Source organism: Sinohyriopsis cumingii, chromosome 10 (genome assembly GCF_028554795.1).
Source record: "Sinohyriopsis cumingii isolate HCF-2022 chromosome 10, ASM2855479v2, whole genome shotgun sequence".
In the NCBI taxonomy this organism is placed as follows: domain Eukaryota; kingdom Metazoa; phylum Mollusca; class Bivalvia; order Unionida; family Unionidae; genus Sinohyriopsis; species Sinohyriopsis cumingii.
The window spans coordinates 51,643,621-51,665,198 of NC_142970.1; the positions used below are offsets into that span (position 1 = coordinate 51,643,621).

General features: G+C 32.0%; 1 protein-coding gene across 1 annotated transcript in view; it reads left to right on the plus strand.

Moving 5' to 3' along the window:
• Window positions 1-21,578, plus strand: part of LOC149790148 (cilia- and flagella-associated protein 65-like) — a 104,786-nt gene that overhangs the window by 52,729 nt on the left and 30,479 nt on the right. Inside the window, exons 26-36 of the mRNA XM_089972135.1 lie at window positions 1,193-1,261; window positions 3,252-3,380; window positions 6,414-6,498; window positions 7,025-7,183; window positions 8,944-9,054; window positions 11,605-11,682; window positions 12,381-12,494; window positions 14,411-14,569; window positions 16,168-16,311; window positions 19,138-19,254; window positions 20,937-21,077. Of these exons, the coding sequence (XP_089828261.1) occupies window positions 1,193-1,261; window positions 3,252-3,380; window positions 6,414-6,498; window positions 7,025-7,183; window positions 8,944-9,054; window positions 11,605-11,682; window positions 12,381-12,494; window positions 14,411-14,569; window positions 16,168-16,311; window positions 19,138-19,254; window positions 20,937-21,077 (1,306 nt within the window). The remainder of the gene's footprint in view (window positions 1-1,192; window positions 1,262-3,251; window positions 3,381-6,413; window positions 6,499-7,024; window positions 7,184-8,943; window positions 9,055-11,604; window positions 11,683-12,380; window positions 12,495-14,410; window positions 14,570-16,167; window positions 16,312-19,137; window positions 19,255-20,936; window positions 21,078-21,578) is intronic.

A 21,578-nucleotide genomic window follows, 5' to 3' on the forward strand; every position in this document is an offset into this window, starting at 1 on the left:
CACATTAAGAACACATTATTGGGCGTTGACATCTAGTTCAATGCCTGTACCCACATTAAGAACACATTATTGGGCATTGACATCTAATTCTATTGCCATGTCCACATTAAGAACACATTATTGGGCATTGACATCTAATTCAATGCCTGTACCCACATTAAGAACACATTATTGGATATTGACATCTAGTTCAATACCCATGTCAATATTAAGAATACATTATTGAGAAGAAACAACTAATTCAGTACCCATATATAATCATTGGCCAAAGTACCTTACTTTTGTGGTATGACCAGCAAAATATGGTTACATTTTATAGATGATTTATCCAGGAGGAAATTTTTAAAATGATGAAAATTATGTGACTCAGCTTGTTTTATAGAAAATTTCCCCTGTAGGTGGTACTATAAAAATCTAGCCCAGTGAGACTTCCCTGTTTACGTCTAGTAGTACCTGTGCGGCAACTATTTATTTCAGTTTCAAACCTACTGTGGTATACAACTGACTCTTACGCTAAGGCATCTTCTAAAAAATTATGCTAATTTTGTTCCAGTAATTACTTAGAGCCAATCAGCAATCTTCTTTTAAGTACATTTATACTATAATGCCACACATAGACTGGTGCCATAGCTCATAAAACAATTAGTTTCCTGTGACAATTTTAGAATCTGTTTTCAGAAAATATTTACTGTATATGCTTATGTATGCGGCAGATCTATGTGTGACCCTGATGTATATGCCTATATCCTTTATGATGATGCAAAGGAAGGCAGTCATTTTGGTCATGGATATTGTGTTATGATGTTCCACCTGTTAAGGTCATGCACTTGTTAAGAATGTTGATATATAAAAAAATCTTTTCTTTACATTTTAAGAATTTTTGCTCTAATTTGGTTTTATCTTGGTTTTGTGGGTTTTTTTTTGGTAATATCTAAACTTGCTTGGTACTGGATAGCCATGTTTGTGCTGATGTGCCATTGTACTATAGGACAAAAACATACTATATGTTTATTAAAAGAAAATGTTATTGTGCTGACCCTCTGGATCTACCATATAACAAATACATGTACTATATATTTATTAAAAACAAACTTTATGATGTTGGCCATGGGAGTAATATGTGTACTATATACTGATTGATTTCTAACAATGAGACAAAAAATTATATTGACTTTTATACCTTTATTCCCAGTTTGAATGTTTGTCTGGACTCAGACCCATCAGCCAGAGAGCTTATGTACAGTGTAGCTACAAGACACAGGTAAAGACATATCACTGTGTGTGTGTGTGTGTGTGTGTGTGTGTGTGTGTGTGTGTTTGTACAATAGTCTTAAAGCTACTAGGATTATTATGATGAATCTTAGCACAAAGAACAGTGATAGGTGTTACTGCAAAGGTCACTCATGCTGCTTCTTAACAAAAAGTACAGTGATAGGTGTTACTGCAAAGATCACTCTTGTGATGATTCTTAGCACAAAGAACAGTGATAGGTGTTACTGCAAAGGTCACTCATGCTGCTTCTTAACACAAAGTACAGTGATAGGTGTTACTGCAAAGATCACTCTTGTGATGATTCTTAGCACAAAGAACAGTGATAGGTGTTACTGCAAAGGTCACTCATGCTGCTTCTTAACACAAAGTACAGTGATAGGTATTACTGCAAAGGTCCCTCATGCTGATTCTTAGCACAAAGTACAGTGATAGGTGTTACTGCAAAGGTCACTCATGCTGCTTCTTAACAAAAAGTACAGTGATCAGTATTACTGTAAAGATCACTCTTATGATGATTCTTGACATAAAGTACAATGATCAGTCCAGTTTAGATAACTCACTATAATAAATGTGCAATTATCCATTAGTGGAATGATTACTTAATCAGTGTAGACCAATTTCTCTGCTTTGGGGTAATTACAATTACTGACACGCTATTTTCTAGCATTGGATTTCAGCCTGTGTTAGTTATCAATATGACCAGGGTTACATCAGTATGACCAGGGTTATGTCAGTATGACCAGTGTTATATGAGCATTTCTAGAGTTATATCTGGATGACCCAGTTTGTATCAATATGACCAGGGTTATATCAGTATGATCAGGGTTATGTCATTATGATCAATGTTATGTAAGTATGATTATGGTTATTTCAGTATGATCAGGGTTATATCATATGATCAGGGTTATGTCAGTATGATCAGGGTTATGTAATTTTGATCAGGGTTATGTAAGTATCATTATGGTTATATAAGTATGATCAGGGTTATGTAAGTATGCTCGGGGTTATGTAAGTATGATCAGGGTTATGTAATTATGATCAGGGTTATGTCAGTATGATTATGGTTATGTAAATATGATTAGTGTTATGTCAGTATGACTAGGGTTATATCAGTGTAACCAGAGTTATAACAGAAATTTTGTACTTTTACTCCCAATTACACTTCTCCCAGCTCAGATTTCTTCAGAATATATCATTGCTGGATGGCTGCTAGAAAAGAGATTATAGTTGATGGTAAAAAACTCCAGTACCAGCATTTTTCCATAATAATAATGTTCTTTAGCTTTTTTATTAGTAATTAGCATAACAAATCTGAGTAAAATAAGCTGTGCAGTCCACCTGCATAGTAATAGCCTTGGTAGAATTACACTACATTTCCTGTAGTCTGCAAGAAAAATCATGATAATGGATTGCATACATGTTGGAAAAATTGGTAAGCAAAAGGGTGTTCCAGTTGCAGTGTGAACATGGATGTGCTCTTTCTTGTCTTGCCACCCTCTTTGATAACCCCTGTGGTCAGATGTTACTGTCTGAAGTGGTCACCATTTTTATTCTAGATTCCATGGAAACTCTTTGTACATTCCCATTTTTTCACAGAATGGAATTATTCTAATTGATTTCCTATAGAAGTCAATTTATTAGAATTCAAAGTAGTAAAATTGAAAATGTGATCCATTCACTTCCAAAATAGAATAATGGATTTCAAGACAATTAGAAACAAAATGCCAGTATAAGCTTGTGTTTAGCATACTGCAAAATGTCTGTTGAATCTCACAAAATTTTCTCACCTGAAAGTAAAACAATTTAAAGAAGAAATGTATCATCATTTAAATTTATATATTGCATTGTATTTGAGAGAGATAGTTGTGTAATACATGTATATAAATAGGTAAGATTGGATTGAAAAGTTTTCAAATATATTGAATAATTACCTTTTATTCCAAGACTCATACAAGTATACACTTCTCTTTTATGTTCAGTCATCAGAGACGTCCACCTGTATATACTAGGGCCATCATGGATTTCAACTTCAGTGCTGCTCCCCTCGGAAGCGAACCCTGTATTGTAAATCTAATGTTTGAAAATACTGGAACAGTGGCTGTGGAATGGTAAAGATACAATCACTAGTTTTTGTCATGTCTGTCCATCTGTATGTACATCCATCCATCCAAAGAACCTTGATAGCAAGACTGTACCAAAACCAATTAAGTATTTTAAATTTCAGTGACATATTTATACACAGGCATAGATGACCTGATGAGATTTTCAGGTGATTACAGAAATTATTTCATTCTTCACTTCTTTTTTACTTTTTGGACTTTGATTTATTTGTACAAACTTAATTAGCATTATCAAAGAGAAATCACTTTAAGAAAACCTCGAGAAAATCCATGTGAAATTGACAAATTCAATTTAATATATACATATTTTGTATTCATGAGAAACTGACCTGATCAGAACTAGATATATTTGTATTTATATGTAGATAACCTGATTAGAACTAAACATATTTTAATTCATATGAAGCTGACCTGATTAGTTCTAGGCATATTTGTATTAATATGTAGCTGACCTGATTAGGACTGGGCATATTTAATTCATATGAAGCTGACCTGATTAGAACTAGGCATATTTGTATTTATATGTAGCTGACCTGATTAGAACTGGGCATATTTATTTCATATGAAGCTGACCTGATTAGAACTAGGCATATTTGTATTCATATGTAGCTGACCTGATTAGAACTAGGCAGATCTGTATTCATATGTATATGACCCAATTAGAACTAGGCATATTTGTATTCAAATGTAGATGACTTGATTAGAACTGTGCATGTTTGTATGCATATATTCATGAGTAGATTTTGAGAGCATTATAGCAATTTAGAATTGTGTAAAACCAATTTCAGTTTTCGGAACATGAACCATTTTGCCCAAAACATTGTAACCATGATCTAAACAAAACACTAAAAGGTAGACAAATGAAATTTGGTAAACATATTTCTATTTATATGCAAATAACCTGCTGTTACCATGATCTAAAAATAACAATTAAAGGTAGACAAATGAAATTTAGTAAACATATTTGTATTCATATGCAAATAACCTGTTGTTACCATGATCTAAAAATAACAATTAAAGGTAGACAAATGAAATTTAGTAAACATATGTGTATTCATATGCAAATGACCTGTTTAAATTTTGAGATCAGTTTTGGACTTTTAGCTTTTATTTTATTTACAAAGATTTGTTAGTATGGTTAAGCAAAATCCACTTGAGGTAGGTAAATTAATTTACTAAGCTTATTTATATTTGTGTGTAGATGGCCTAATTAGATGTTCTGAACTTTATAGCAATCTCTACACTTTTGAACATTTTGGGTACAGACTTATTATTAACACTATTAAGAAAAAATAAGGTAGGAAAATTATATATATATATATATATATATATATATATATATATATATATATATATATATATATGACATGATTAGATTTTCATGCCATTATCACTATTTTGGAAATTTGTCAAACTTTTTGTACATTTTTGGACTTGAATTTCTTGGTCTGCATAGGAAACACATGTCTTGTACAAAACACAAATCAGGCTATAGGCTGATTTTTCAAACAGACTGAGCTTATTGTATAACATATATATATTGCATTTCATTGATTTTTTTTTATATTAATTTGGTCTCTAACATCTTTGTAAAGAAATTAAATTCTGTTGTCTTTCATGTCAGGGGAGAGACAGCAGCTCAGTTGGTTGAGTGCTGGACTCTTAATCCAAGTCACTAGTTCAGTACCCAACTAGGCCAGACTAGTTTGGCTACCATGGTATGTTCTTAGAAAGACACTTAGTCCCCATATCCTTGGCATGATATAAGTAAAAGTACCATTACTATCAACCAACCAATCAAATGTTATGCTTGACACTTATAGGTTTAGGATATGCTGACTGTTATCAATGTACATTGTAGTCTCTCATTTTTACTGTGTTAAGGGGAACCATAAAAGTATATGGTGTTATAAGTGAGGTTACCTTATACTGAGGTGGACTCGGTATAATAAATACCTTCATCTGAAAAATGGATTCATGACTGAATTAGTGTTATAAGAAGAAATGTGTTATACTGAAGTACTTTATATCAAGAGTCTGATGCCGATATATACCCAGCTAAATAAAGATCTCCAAAGAGATGTATTACACTAATTAAGAAAATAAAAAACACCCATCTTTTTCATAATGTATTCCATGAATAGCTTTAAAAGGGTTACAGGCAAACACTGGAAAGAAAGGCTGTAATGTCCTTACTGTATCTGAAATATTCTGTGAGAAACTTAGTGAGTGACATTTTCTGTCATTTAGGAAATGTAAATGCAAAGAAAAAATCTGCCTCTTCTGTTCTGCATTTTCTTGTAATGTTTTTTATTGATCTATTTTGTATTGATATATTTTATATTGATCTATTTTATATTGATCTATTTTATATTGATCTATTTTATATTGATCTATATTATATTGATCTATTTTATATTGATCTATTTTATATTGATATATTTTATATTGATCTATTTTATATTGATCTATATTATATTGATTTATTTTATATTGATCTATTTTATATTGATCTATATTATATTGATCTATATTATATTGATCTATTTTATATTGATCTATATTATATTGATCTATTTTATATTGATCTATTTTGTATTGATCTATATTATATTGATCTATTTTATATTGATCTATATTATATTGATCTATTTTATATTGATCTATTTTGTATTGATCTATTTTATATTGATCTAAAATGTCTTAATTAAAGATTAATGGGTCACAAATCCAGTCATTCAGAAAATGTGAAGCCACGCAAACAAATCTACTTTCTTTTTAATTTTGTTTTGCATTTTCTTTGTTTACCATCTGACTATCTCAAATGACTTTTCAGAACACTTCAGAGTTGGACTTTTCTTCTCATTGGAAAATGCAAAAAAGAAAAGAAAAAAAAGTGCCCCCCCCCCATTTCTGTATTTTTTGGTGCCAGAAGATTGGTGCAGAATGAAAATGACTGCTTTCCTGATTATGTTTTCCTTCAGTTATAATTGCAACCTAATATTCATTTTTAATTGACAGGGCTTTTCTGTTTCCATCTGACCTTCAGTTAGAACTGGAGTACTGGGCAGAAACTGGAGAGTTTACTGAAGATGAACTTCACGAGGTAAAATTACTGAATGTCATATGATTTGGAAAATATTGTACACCATCTCTTTAAAACTAATACGTTAAAAAAATCTATTGATTCTGCTTTAAGTCCAATATAATTTCTTCTAGGGGCATTCGTCATTATAAATGAGTTCTAAGCAAACCAAAATATTGGTGGTGAATACAATGTTACCCTTGTTTAATCATGCAACAGTCACACTTTCTTTGGTCATTTTATGCTTTTAGGTGAGTTTTTGGGCACTATGGTAGGATATCTGTATTATAAGAATACATTTCAAGTGTACCAGTATTATATGAAACAGAAACAGGAAGTAAAAGTTCCAAATACATACTTGAAAAAAGACAATAAATGAAGATGTAATTTTATAAGGACAGAGAGGTTGGTAGATAGAGAGTGCACGAAAGGGGGATTGAGAGAGACGGTAGATAAAGCACATAGATAGGTAGATAAATGAATATATGGATACCAGTATTCAATTTCTGAATACCCTGATATAAGAGCAATACTTTTATTTTTTCAGATGAAGGTGATGGACAATAAACTGTTTACAATTGAGCCTAGGAAGGGTTGCATGGACCCAGGAGAGTGTCAGACTGTGACCTTCAGCTACAGACACACAATGGCAGGTACCGACAGACTTCCTGTTTTGCTCAAGCTCTCACGAGGACGTGAAATCTTGGTAAGACATGACGCAACAGTTCTAATACAGCAAAAATAATGCACTGAAGGTCATATCACCTGTATGCTTTCCTGATCTGTATGCAAATTACTGGGATTATTAATGCAGTGAAAGTCATTTGTCATGGAAGATTTCCAGAATTCATATGAGATTTTCATAGATGTTATTGGAACATTGGCATTGAGAGACTGCTGAATTAAAAAAAAGCATAACATTCAAATAAATTGCAAGCACTCTGATATTTTTAATACTTCCGGAGAAATGTAAAGTCAGCATTTTGCCATAAATGAGAAAATGTTACTCCAGCACTTATAAGTACACATAGTATAACTCTGATAACTCAAACATCAATGGCCCCTCATTATACTGCTGTTTAGGGAAGCCATGAAAATGTAATGATATAGGTGAGGTTGTCTTATACTTGGGTACATTATACAATGGTCTCATTATAACACTGTTCAGGGAAGCTATGAAAGAGTACTGTGATATAGGTGGGGTTGTCTTATACTGGGTTTACTGGGGTATATCATGCAGTGGTCTTATAATACTGTTCAGGGAAGCCATGAAAGTGTACTGTGATATAGGTGGGGTTGTCTTGTACTGGGTTTACTGGGGTACATCATGCAGTGGTCTTATTATAATACTGTTCAGGGAAGCCATGAAAGTGTGCTGTGATATAAGTGGGGTTGTCTTACAACGAGGTACATTATACAATGGTCTCACTATAACACTGTTCAGGGAAGCCATGAAAGTGTACTTTGATATGGGTGAGATTGGCTTATACTGGGATACATTATATTAAAATGTTTACTTCAAGCAATATAATGGGAACCATGTCTACCTGTATTATATCAGGGAACGTGTTATATCAGTGACTGTGTTATATCATGGACCATGTTATAATGAGGTGTCTTATATTGATTGACCACTGTACACAGTTTCACTTGATCGTCATGCTCATTCCTGGTGTCAAGCCTTCTCTCAGTCCAGAAAACTTTAAACAACAAATAATACTAGGAAAATGTTTTGGTCTACACTTAGATTTTTAACTTGTATTGTTAGCTTAATATATTTAGTTAAAATTCATGCCTTGCAAGATTGCTCAGTGTATTTTGCAAAAGCATGTGGGACACAGCAAGTCATTTTGTAGATGTCAGTAGTAAAACATTGCACATCGTCAAGTTCAGGATTTAGGGTGTTTTGTTTTTGTGGTTTTTTACAATGATTTCTAAGTGCTCTTATAGGTATTGGACCACTAATTTTTGTACAACCTGAGAACCAGTCTGTGGTGGGGATAATAAAAAATAGAGTATTAAATATTCTGAGCTGAACCAGTTGACATGAAAACGGATTAAATTTTCTTCCATTATTATGTTCATAAACTTAAAACCATGTACAAGTTGACCACAAAATATTAGCTTTTATTTTGATATCCTGTATTTAATTTCCTAATGACAAAATAGCAGACAGGCGCTTGGTGTGAGGCTGTGTTATTACGTGCAAACCAGGGAGTCCATCTCTTTGGCAGCAACCGTTTCCAAGAATTGCTGTGTGTTTCTAGCTTATTGAATGTAAGCGTGTGTATGTTGTATGCCAATGTATCAAGAATTTTTTTTAACTTTTTAATATATTAACATTACGTTCTATGGGAATTGAATTAGTTATCCATTCCTTCTAGACTTTACCCAAACATATACATTTTCTGAACATTTCAGAGTTCTTTTTAGTATTACTAACTTTTATCATTTGAAACATTTCAGTTGAACTTTCTTGGAGTAACGGTGGAGCAAGAACGTCACTACATCCATTTCCCTGCCAACAAGCACATGTTCACACCAGTCCCTGTTGGGGAAAAAATCAGTCCTAAGCAGGTTGGTATTACCCCATCTCCTGTCCACAGGGGAGAGAATCTCTAAGATATCTAGCAACCTATTCAGTTACTCTATTATTTCTTATATGATGTAAGTTTTTTTTTTTTTTTTAAAGTTGTTTGAAAATTGCCTTTTCTTAACAAAGTTATTAATAATAAATATTTTGATGGAGAGTTCTTTGGATAAAAAATTGAATGAGAGATCATTTCTAAGTACGAGATCAATTGATATGAATTTATCACTAAACAAAATCAAACTAGTTTTGTTTTTGAATGTGTACACTAGCTTGCAGTTTTAAATAATTTTCTAATTTGTAATCCCCTAAGCACTGTACTTGGGGATTTGGTTGTCACTTTGTCCATTAGTCTGTCTCTCTGTCTCCTATCATGAATATGGTGCTCTTCAGACTTGCACTGTGACCACTGCAGTGGCTAGCTTGAAAATCTTGCTTATGCTACTTCTTCCAAACAAAGGGTCATATCAGTACAGATTGACTTCTTATTATGAATAAATGGCCCATAATGAAAATGGTGCCAGTCTGACATCCAGAATGGACACCAAGACATCCATCTTGAAATTCTTGTTGTCTTAACACCTGAACAAATGGTCATATTGACATTGTGTTCTTACTAAAAGATTAAAATGAAGTCTAGTTGGTCCTAAATACAAATGGTACTGAACTGACTTCCAGTATATCTGCCATGAAAACAGTCCAGAATGGATGGTCTTACATTTGTTTACACTAAAAGACTGGTTATGATGTCTGGTTGGCTCTGAATGCAAATATTACCACTAAAATATCCAATATGGATGCCATGATGGCCTTCTTCAAACTCTTGCTATCAGTACTTCTCCTTTTATGATGTTTTGTTGGTCTAAATCAAAATGGTGCCTCTTGGATATGTAGTGTGGACACAATGGAGGCCATCTTCAGAATCTTGTTATTTGCTACTCCTTATGAGTGGATTGTCATATTGACAAACACTTTTCACCAAAAGTCTTCTGAAAATGTTCAGTTGGTCATAAAATGAAAATGGTGCTAATCTGATGACTAGTATGGTACTTGTGATAGCCATCTTGAAAATCATAGTATTCCTCCTTCTGACTAAACATGGGATTTTCATTAAAAGACTTCTTAAAGAGTTCTAGGTGTTCCTAAATGAAAATGGTGCCCTTAGACATACAGTATAGCTGCTATGGTGGCCATCTTGAAAATCCTGAATAAAAATGATGTTAGTCTGACATCAGATATGGCCATCATGGCAGCCATCTTGAAAATCTAGTTAGCACTGCTTGTATTTGAAAGATGGTTAGATTGTTGTACTCTTTTCTCTAATGGACTTCTTATGGCGTCTAGTTGGTCCTGAATAAAATTGTTGCCAATCTAACATTAAATATGGACACCATGGCAGCGATTTTGAAAATCATTGTTTATCAATACTCCAACTGGATTGATGATTGTATTGACATAAAGATTTCACTGCAAGACTTCTTGTGATGTTATGTTGGTCCTAATTGAAATGTCCTTTGAACATTTCTTAACACTTCTTGTAAGAAATATTTGGTTCTGTATGTAAATAGTACAAAACTGATAGTCACAGCAACTGGGATAATATGGTGACACATATACACACACACACGTATATATATATATATATATATATATATATATATATATATATATATATATATATATATATATATATATATATAATGTTGGTCAGGGCAATAAATACTAGATATGCAAAAGAAACTGACAAACAGCTGTGCAGAACTGGCATGAAGTCAGTCCATGCACTCATGGAATCCAATTTTACAGGGCACAAAGCCACAAAAGATGATTACACAAATGAAACCTTGATTAGATGCAAAACATAACTTTACAGAATCTTTTGACATGAGCAAGGTTGGATGTGGTTGAACGAGGTCCTTTATTGGGCCCATTTCTGCCATACAAGCATAAAAAGTAGTAATGTTCAACTTTATTGAACCTTTCTTGTTTATTTATTTCACTGAGCTTTTGAGCACATTGACTGGTACATATTCAAGTGAATTTGGTATCTGATTGCATTAGAATGAACAAACTGATGGTCAGCGTGCTAACATTGATTATGAGGTAAATGGATTTGACCTGAAAACAATCAAACCCAGTTTGTTTATATATGTGATGAATATTTTGAATTGTGCTATGTAAATAGGTTTTCTTATCCTCAAGAAAATATTTAAATATAGATTTAATCAAACTTAGCATGCAGGTATATCTTGACACTGAGGTGAATTCAGAAATACTCTGTCCATGATATAAAGTTTAAGGTCAAAGGCAATGACAAAGAAGTTTTTATTGCACTGACCTGTGTATTATGAACATCTTAACTCAGATGTGTAAGAAAATATTTTTGTTTCCAAATTATTTATCATGGATTACCATAAATTCTTTTGGCTCAGTCAAGTGGCAGTTCCTTTGAGGGACTGATATATTTTTATCATGAAACTGCTTTTTCTCTTTTGAATATGCATATCAGCTGACATATTTTTAAATATTTATTGCAGGTTTATGAGATGTATAATGGTGGAGCTTTGCCGTTGATATATGAAATTGACCTCACACCGTTAGAACTCATCAAACAAGTAAGATATCTTTGTGTTAAATTAGATTTGCAAAATAGAGTCAATGATTGAACTTTCTTACATGGTACCTATGTAGCAATCATGCATTGATTAAAAGAAAGATATCAGAGCTTTGCCTGAGAGATATGAAATTTATCTCATACCATTGCCATGCATAGATAAATATTCAGGATCTTTAAACGTAGACATATTGTGCCAGAGCAATTTCTAGATTGATATTTGTTGAACCCACCTTCAAGCTTGACAAGTTGGTCACACTAGTGTCTGTGTGCATGTCCATATGTCCATTTTTTTTGTCTGTCTATCCACGCACTACATTAATGTAATGTTGAAATTTTTTACTTTATGAATAAATAAAAGATCAGTTCAACAAAAAGGGAGTTCTTTTCTTATGTACTTGATAGGAACCATAGATCTTATTGTTTTTTAACATTAAGACTAGTCAGTTTTTCTGAGAAATAAGTTTCATTCATTTAGCAAAGGTATTTCTTTTCTCATATATATATATATATATATATATATATATATATATATATATATATATATATATATATATATATATTTTTTTTTCTTCATAAAATTAGAGTAGAAGTTGGAGTAAAAGTTTCTTATTTATATATTGCCTTTCCAGATTTGGTTTTCTTCATGCCATCTCATATGATGTGATGATTTAATACTGCTATTATTTTGTTTTGTAGGAAAACTTTGATCAGTCCATATTTGAATGTTTGAACCCAAGAGGTGAGATTCCACCTGGCAGATCAATGGCCGTGGAATGGCGCTTCTCTCCTATTGAAGCCAAGACCTACATGGTGAGTGCATTCTATACCATTATTGTCTTCCCAGCAGGAATTGTTCTACTGATTACTCCTAACAGACTATAGAGATCTTGATTTACCAGTAGTTTATGTTATGGCAGATCTGGGTCTGTGCAGTTTGCATTTGGACTTGTCAGCAAATATATACTATTGTATAATGTGATAATTTTACCTAACTGTTGTCTCATGATAGGCCTACTGTGAGATCATGTTACATAGCAACAAAATTATTCGGTTCTATGTGTGTTTTACAGGATCATCTCAGGCATTGCAGTTTTGCTTAACTCGACATACTGATACTGTGGCATCTCTATGTGTGTCTATGCATCTGTATGTAAGTTCATGCATCTGCACCCTAGATTAATATCAGGGTTCAAGCTTGTTGAGTTATGTTCATTGTTAAAGTTGTTTTATCTTCCAGCTAAAGAAAAATCAGACTTGACAAAAACTGAGTCTCCATTTTTGTGATAAACACATGAAAATTTTCCCAATCTGTGCAGAGTTATATTACATACATGGAGAGATCCTGGGTGGCCATGTTGTCTGAGGTGCTCACCTTTTACAGATCAGATGATTGACTGGATTTTTGAAGCCAGTAAAGACTTAAAGAAGAAAAAGGACATGATGATCAGTAGCTTCAAAGTTACTGGCATTTCAAATGCAATATATGGTCAAGAGGACCACTGCATAATGAGTGACAATGAAGCTCCATTGGAAAGCCTTTCTGGTACGAAGAATGTGAATGGTTTTAGGGATTTGAGCTGGAAGACTTGTAAAACTCTTGAAAATTATGAATTTTTCAGTACATAATGTTTTTGCATTTATTGTATGCATTTGCTCAATATTGGATCACAAATTATATCCTTGAAAATAACATGTTGTGTTTATAATATAAAAATATTTTTTGATACATGACGCTTTGTTGTTCTGTCTCTCTCTATTAAATGCATTTGCCATTTTTTTCAACTGGCTTCAGCACAAGTATCAATAGATTAATATTGTTCTTGAGCTAATTGGCTTGTCATACACATTTTCAACACCCCATGGGGAGCCTCATTTCCCTATGTAGAGCCTCCTTAATTTGATCTGTAGAGGTGAATCTGGTCTTCAATCCAGTATTTACTGGAAAAGACCAAGTTAAAGGTCAAACGTATTTAATTAGCATGTATATGACATCTGCATAGCCATGTGGCACAGTGACAGTGGATCTCATAATTACAACCAAAATGATTTATTTATTCAGGTTTTAATTGCCAGTTGAATATAATAGTGCCCTTGTAGTATTTACGTAAAATAACACAACTGACAGGTAACTGAACAATAAAGATTATTTTTTTTCTCTCTCTCTCTCTCTCTCTCTCTCTCTCTCTCTCTCTCTCTCTCTCTCTCTCTCATAACGACAATCAGATTCTTGATTTTGAGAGGAGAATGAGACTGGATTTCTACATAAGTTTTGTACATTAGGTTGTCGAGTGTCATGTGTTCCGTAGACCATGTCCAGGTATGATCCCTTTATTTTTTGTATGCTGTCATTACCACAGAATGATAATTATTTATTTTACATATAATTTTTCGTACACTGAAATTAATAATTATTTTTTCTTGTATGAAAAATTACATCAAATACAGTGTCATGTGATTCAAATGGTGTTAAAACCCACAAAACCAAACCAGGTTTCCTATTTGGTTAGTGTGTAACACGTTCTTTAAATTAATCTGCAATTCTGCATTTTTTTTAAAAATTCTTTAGCTCCATGTTGGATGGTAATGCTAGGCAAAGCATTCTAAAATTATTCAGTGTAATGCTTTACAATATCACTTATGATAAATATTAAAGGGGTTTAACAGCAATCTACTATTTTTGAATGTTACTCAGAGATTAAATAACTTCATTTTCATTTGGTTATTAGGTGGATGTTCCAATTCGAGTCCATAATGGTGACACTGCCATTGTGACATTCACTGGTGTTGGTTATGACAAACGTTTAATGGGAGACACCATGCTAATGACTGATCAGCATGATCTTACAGGTGTCCCAGGTGTTCAAAGTGTCCCAGTTCCAGGACAGGTAAATATTTTGCATATTTTCACAATTGACTGTGGTTATTGGTACAGTGCTGATAACTGACACATTGCCTACATTACAGGCATCCCAGGTGTTCTGATGTCCCATTTCTGGGGCAGGTAAATATGTTACACAGTTGCATGGTTGACTCTTTTTACAGCATGTGCCATCAAAGCTGATGACTGTAGCTTTACTGGCATTAAAAAGCATCCCAAGTTTCTGACAGGTAAATAATATAAATCACAAAATTGGCAAGTGCATACCATTTTTGGAAATTGAACAATAACATTGAACTGAATAGATATTTCAAATGGTAAAGACTGGGAAGAAAGTAGATAATTGAGTAGATCATTAACTTGCAGAAAATGTTGTCGCTAGATTCACAACTTTCTTGCTTTTAACCCAATTTAAGTTACGATTTACAGTATTTTGTGTAGTTTTGTGATTATGGTTGTTTTTAATACCCTCATACATATGCAGTATTTTTCATCATAAGGAATCAGAATGATTTCTGTATCTACTCACTTGTAAGTTGAGACCTACCACAAACAACTAAGACCCTGATCTGCTGTTACATAATGTGCCAGCAAATCGAGTCATCTATATTATTCATTCTTCTGATTCTTCCTTACACAGTGCTTATGCTCAAATCATGCTGGTACTGTAGGCAATCTTGTGGTATGAAGTTTCCAGTTGGACTTGACTTGTATGGGAGTATATATTGTAATTGCAATGGAATTTAACTTTACATTTCTAGGTGTTGAATTGTAGGATGGCAGTATAAAATTGGATCACAAATTTATAACAAGGGTTTCCAGCTGTAATGCTTTAAGTCATCTGCACACATTAACTCTAAATGATGTACAGTGCTATAGATGATGTACAGTACTATAAATGATGTACATTGCTATAGATAATGTACAGTACTATAAATGATGTACATTGCTATAGATAATGTACAGTACTATAAGTGATGTACATTGCTATAGATAATGTACAGTGCTATAAATGATGTACAGTGCTATAGATGATGTAAAGTGCTATAAATGATGTACAGTGCTATAGATAATGTACAGTACTATAAATGATGTACATTGCTGTAGATAATGTACAGTGCTATAAATGATGTACATTGCTATAGATAATGTACAGTGCTATAAATGATGTACAGTGCTATAGATGTTGTAAAGTGCTATAAATGATGTACAGTGCTACAGAAAATGTCCCGTGCTATAGATGATGTACAGTGCCATAGATGATGTACAGTGCTATATATGATGTACAGTGTTATAAAGGTTGTACAATGCAATAGATAATGTACAGTGCTATAAATGTAGTACAGTTGTATAGATGATGTACAGTGATATAGATGATGTACAGTGCTATAAAGGATGCACAGTGTGCACACAAAGCTGAATGTTTCAATTTCTTGATGATGTATATATATATATATATATAAGTTCTCTTTAAACCACAAAATTTGATATCCTTAATAATAATTAATTTCATACTATTGTTTTGTCCTGCTTAAAGTTTGCAGTAATTCAACATTTTTCTTCATCAGAATTTGTTTAAAATCATTTCTTATCAATTTGTTTCAGCTGGCATACCTGTCACAGGAGAGGATATCCTTCAATAACATGCCTTTATTCTCTCGAGGCAGGAGAATGGTATTCATCATTAACAGATCCAAAGAAAGGGCAGTTTCCTTTGCATGGCATGTTACCACACCTTCTGATTCTCAGGTACATTCATTAATACATTGTTTCTTAATTTGATATTATATAGGCATGTCTAGAATACAAGTCAAAACTACTGCCAGGTAAGGCATGGTATGAAGTCACGACTTGTTTGAAACAAATAACGGTTGAAAATATGAATTTTTGGGTTATCATTTGGATCATTTAACTAAGGATGCAACTTTTATCTAAATTTCTAACCATGTACATGGTATACAAAAGCAAAAACAATGCTGTTTAATGATTTGATTCAGAACTCAAACTGTACTTTAGACTTAAGCTGACATTTATTTATATGGAAGCCATGCCTCACTCAACTGGCTATTATTAAAGTTGTCTTTTACCTTTTCTGTCTTTTACATTTTGTTATGACAAGATTGACTTTTGTAAAATGTGAATTTCTTAAATATATCAGACAGTTTAGGTTAAACATTCTTAGGATCATTGCAGTATTGTTTTATACTGCTTCATATATGTAAATTATGAAAATATGTATAAATGTAATAAGACATCTGGTCTGGGCATGTCAGTCAGCTAACACCAGATGTATCATGTACTTGTTTGTTTATTACTTGTTCATATATTTCGTTTGTGTAATTATGTACATTGTACATTTCTGTGTATCAACTGAACTCTGAACTGGGGAGGTGGGGTTAAGTCAAGGGCAGAAATATTTATTGGGTAATTCAAGGCAACCAGCTTAGTACTATTACAGTTATTTTCATATCAATGATTCCTTTCTAATAAATGCTCGGTACGCAAATATTCAGACATTACAAATAATATGTGGGACATTAGATTGTAATACTGTATAAAATTAGAAATAATGGATGGGACTTAAGATTGCAATAATGTATAAAATTAGAAATAATATGTGGGACTTAAGATTGCAATAATGTATAAAATTAGAAATAATGGATGGGACTTAAGATTGTAATAATGTATAAAATTAGAAATAATATATGGGACTTAAGATTGCAATAATGTATAAAATTAGAAATAATGGATGGGACTTAAGATTGCAATAATGTATAAAATTAGAAATAATATGTGGGACTTTAGATTGTGATAATGTATAAAATTGGAAATAATATATGGGACTTAAGATTGTAATAATGTATAAAATTAGAAATAATGGAAGGGACTTAAGATTGCAATAATGTATAAAATTAGAAATAATATGTGGGACTTAAGATTGCAATAATGTATAAAATTAGAAATAATGGATGGGACTTAAGATTGTAATACTGTATAAAATTAGAAATAATATGTGGGACTTTAGATTGTGATAATGTATAAAATTGGAAATAATATATGGGACTTAAGATTGTAATAATGTATAAAATTAGAAATAATGGAAGGGACTTAAGATTGCAATACTGTATAAAATTAGAAATAATATGTGGGACTTAAGATTGTAATACTGTATAAAATTAGAAATAATGGATGGGACTTTAGACTGTGATAATGTATAAAATTAGAAATAATATATGGGACTTAAGATTGCAATAATGTACAAAATTAGAAATAATGGATGGGACTTTAGATTGTGATAATGTTTAAAATTAGAAATAATATATGGGACTTAAGATTGTAATACAGTATAAAATTAGAAATAATGGATGGGACTTAAGATTCCAATAATGTATAAAATTAGAAATAATATGTGGGACTTAAGATTGCAATAATGTATAAAATTAGAAATAATGGATGGGACTTAAGATTGTAATAATGTATAAAATTAGAAATAATATATGGGACTTAAGATTGCAATAATGTATAAAATTAGAAATAATGGATGGGACTTAAGATTGCAATAATGTATAAAATTAGAAATAATGGATGGGACTTAAGATTGCAATAATGTATAAAATTAGAAATAATATGTGGGACTTTAGATTGTGATAATGTATAAAATTGGAAATAATATATGGGACTTAAGATTGTAATACTGTATAAAATTAGAAATAATGGAAGGGACTTAAGATTGCAATAATGTATAAAATTAGAAATAATATATGGGACTTAAGATTGTAATACTGTATAAAATTAGAAATAATGGATGGGACTTTAGACTGTGATAATGTATAAAATTAGAAATAATATATGGGACTTAAGATTGCAATAATGTATAAAATTAGAAATAATGGATGGGACTTTAGATTGTGATAATGTTTAAAATTAGAAATAATATATGGGACTTAAGATTGTAATACAGTATAAAATTTGAAATAATGGATGGGACTTAAGATTCCAATAATGTATAAAATTAGAAATAATATATGGGACTTAAGATTGTAATACTGTATAAAATTAGAAATAATGGATGGGACTTTAGATTGTGATAATGTATAAAATTAGAAATAATGTTTGGGACTTTATATTGTAATAATGTATGCAATTACAACTTATGCTTCTGACATTAGATTATATTAATGTATAAAATTACGATAATATGTGGGACTTTAGATTGTAACCATGTATTATATTACAATAATATGTGGGATTTTAGATTGTGAAAATGTATAAAAGTACAAATGATGTGTAGGACTTTTGATTGTAATAATATACAAAGTATAAATAAGATGTAGGACTTTTGTCAGTAATAATGTAGAAATGAGATGTTGGACTTTTGTCTGTAATAATGTACAAATAAGATGTAGGACTTTTGACTGTAATAATGTACTAATAACATGTAGGACTTTTGACTGTAATAATGTACTAATAACATGTAGGACTTTACATGAGGATAATATAAAATTACAAATTATGCTGTTTGAATTGAAATGAAAGAAGTATTTATCACCTTTTTTATTTCTTTGTTTACTGCAGTACCTGTCCATCAATCCAGTTAGAGGATATCTGGAGCCCGGAGAAAGCAAAATGTGTCGTGTTACTTTTGTTGCATGTGGAGTTCCATCTTTCTATGACCTTGACCTTGTCTGTGAAGTAAGATTTTTTTAGATTAAATTAGGAAACCCATAGATTGCCTATTGCTGAAATATTTCTCATTAAAGTGAAGCATTCCTTGAAGAAAATTTAAAAATCAATTTTATACTTGATGCATGCCCAAATATGTTATAAAAATTAAGTGGCCAAAGTGTTTATATTAGAGTGCACCTCACATGGTTCTGCCTTTGGTAACAATGTATTCCCTAATTCCCAAAATAACACATCCAGGGGCTTTACATTTTCCAAATGGGGAAGGGGGGAGGCATTTATTAGAGCAAAAATTGAAAGCTGAAGTTGTTCTTTTGATGTACTTACACTGCATCTTTTAAATTTTCTTTTCTTAAAAAATGGGAAGGGGTTTTTAATTAGAGTAGTGGAGTCAATTAGAAAATATACAGTTGTTGTTCATATTATTGGAATAGATACTAGTCTAAAGGGGGGGGGGGGTTGCTTGTAAATTTGTTTATGTCCAATGTCCAATCCAGTATAAGCCCTAGATATTATCCATACTAGATTACAACATAATGTAAGTTCACTAAAAGCTGATCTTGTCCATGTTCAACTTGCCCTTTTTGTTCCTTAAGTGGGATAGAAACCACTTTGCATTTCTTCATGTTCTATCACTGGCATAGTCAGCAATTGACTGAGTTGATGATAAAATTACTATCAATGCCATATCCAACTGTTAGGTTAGACTTGCTGCTTTGGGGAAAGGATGATGCAAATGAAAATATAGAATTCAACAAGATATATGCAGATATATAACTGATACCAGATGATTTCAGTAACTTACTCAAAATTTGTGAATTGTGTTATTGTACCCATTTTCTCTCCCTCTCTCTCTCTCTCTCTCTCTCTTATTTTTCATTATTAGTTTTGCAATACTGTTTTCATGCTGAAATATGTTATAGTACTTGTAGTTTATATGTAGAAGGCAAATTAAGTTGTTAGAATATGTGCCTAATCCCATTGTATCGTATTGTAACAGTAAAATGTGTTTCAACTATACTCATTTATTATTTTTGCTTGTATCTTCTTTGACAGTTTATCTGTATGATTTTAGTCAGAAAATGGTTGTATTCACTCATGCACATGACAAAAGGAAATAATTCATAGACCTGACATCATATTTAGTAGTTATAATTGTAGAATTTGTATTTTTTGTCTGATTTTTTGGATCCATTCACTTTAATGTCCACATAATAATTCCTTTGCTTATTATTAGATTTTAACCAAATCTGGTATGCAATTTAATATTTATGAGACCTGGGCTGAGTTCAGTCCTCTTTAACAGAGTTATAACCCCTGATTGCCAACCCTGCCAACTTTCATTTCCACAGTAACTTCCTTAATTATCAATGGATTTTATGAAAACTTGTTCTTCTGCTTGATTTCATGTGTCCTGTGCTGCGTTTGATTGACATTGTTCAGCATGGTTTAATGGAGTTATAGTCCTTGATTTTCAGAGCTATCTACTGTTTCTGCACAGTAAATCCCTAAATATTATTGAATTTAAACCAAATTTGACAGGTGGCTTGATATTGTTGAGGACAAAATGAATTTGAAGACATCAGTCCTTGGAAGTTTGATGTTTACTGCCTAATTGTGAATAAATTTGGTTTTAATTAGTATCTTTTAATTTTTAATACCACTTTAATACCATTATCTTATACCACCAGGTAACAGATGAGGTTGAATATGGAAAGTTCAAGGAGAAACTTGCTGAATGGGAACATGAGCGAGAGAGACAGAAGTACGAATTCACCATCACAGAGAAAGATCTGGATGCAGATAAAAGAATAGAAAATGTGGAAATCATGGTGGGTCTATATATTTGTCATATATCAAATATTTGCTAGTCTTCACAAACAGATTTAAAAGTGTGACACATTCAAACCAATGAAGTTAAGAAAATCTATACCACTAAACAGATCCGCACACTACCATCTTATCTCAAAATATTTTAGAAGACTGATGAGCCTATGAACCCCAGTCTTCTCAAGACCATCCTGATTTGAAAGGACTTCGGTCATCATACCACCATAGTTATTTGTTTCATTGCTATAAGACTGATTTTCTGGAATTCCTATCATTTTTAATCAACTTTAGATTCTCAAAGAATGGAGACAGAATCTTAACTAAAGTTACTCCCATACTTTAGATAAGATCTTAATCAACTTAATAAACTCTCAGACTTGGAGACAAGATCTTAATTAACTGTGGCTACTCTAAGACTGGAGACAGGATCTTAATCAACTTAATATACTCTCAGACTTGGAAATAGTATTTTAAATCAACTTAAGATACTCTAAGACTAGAGA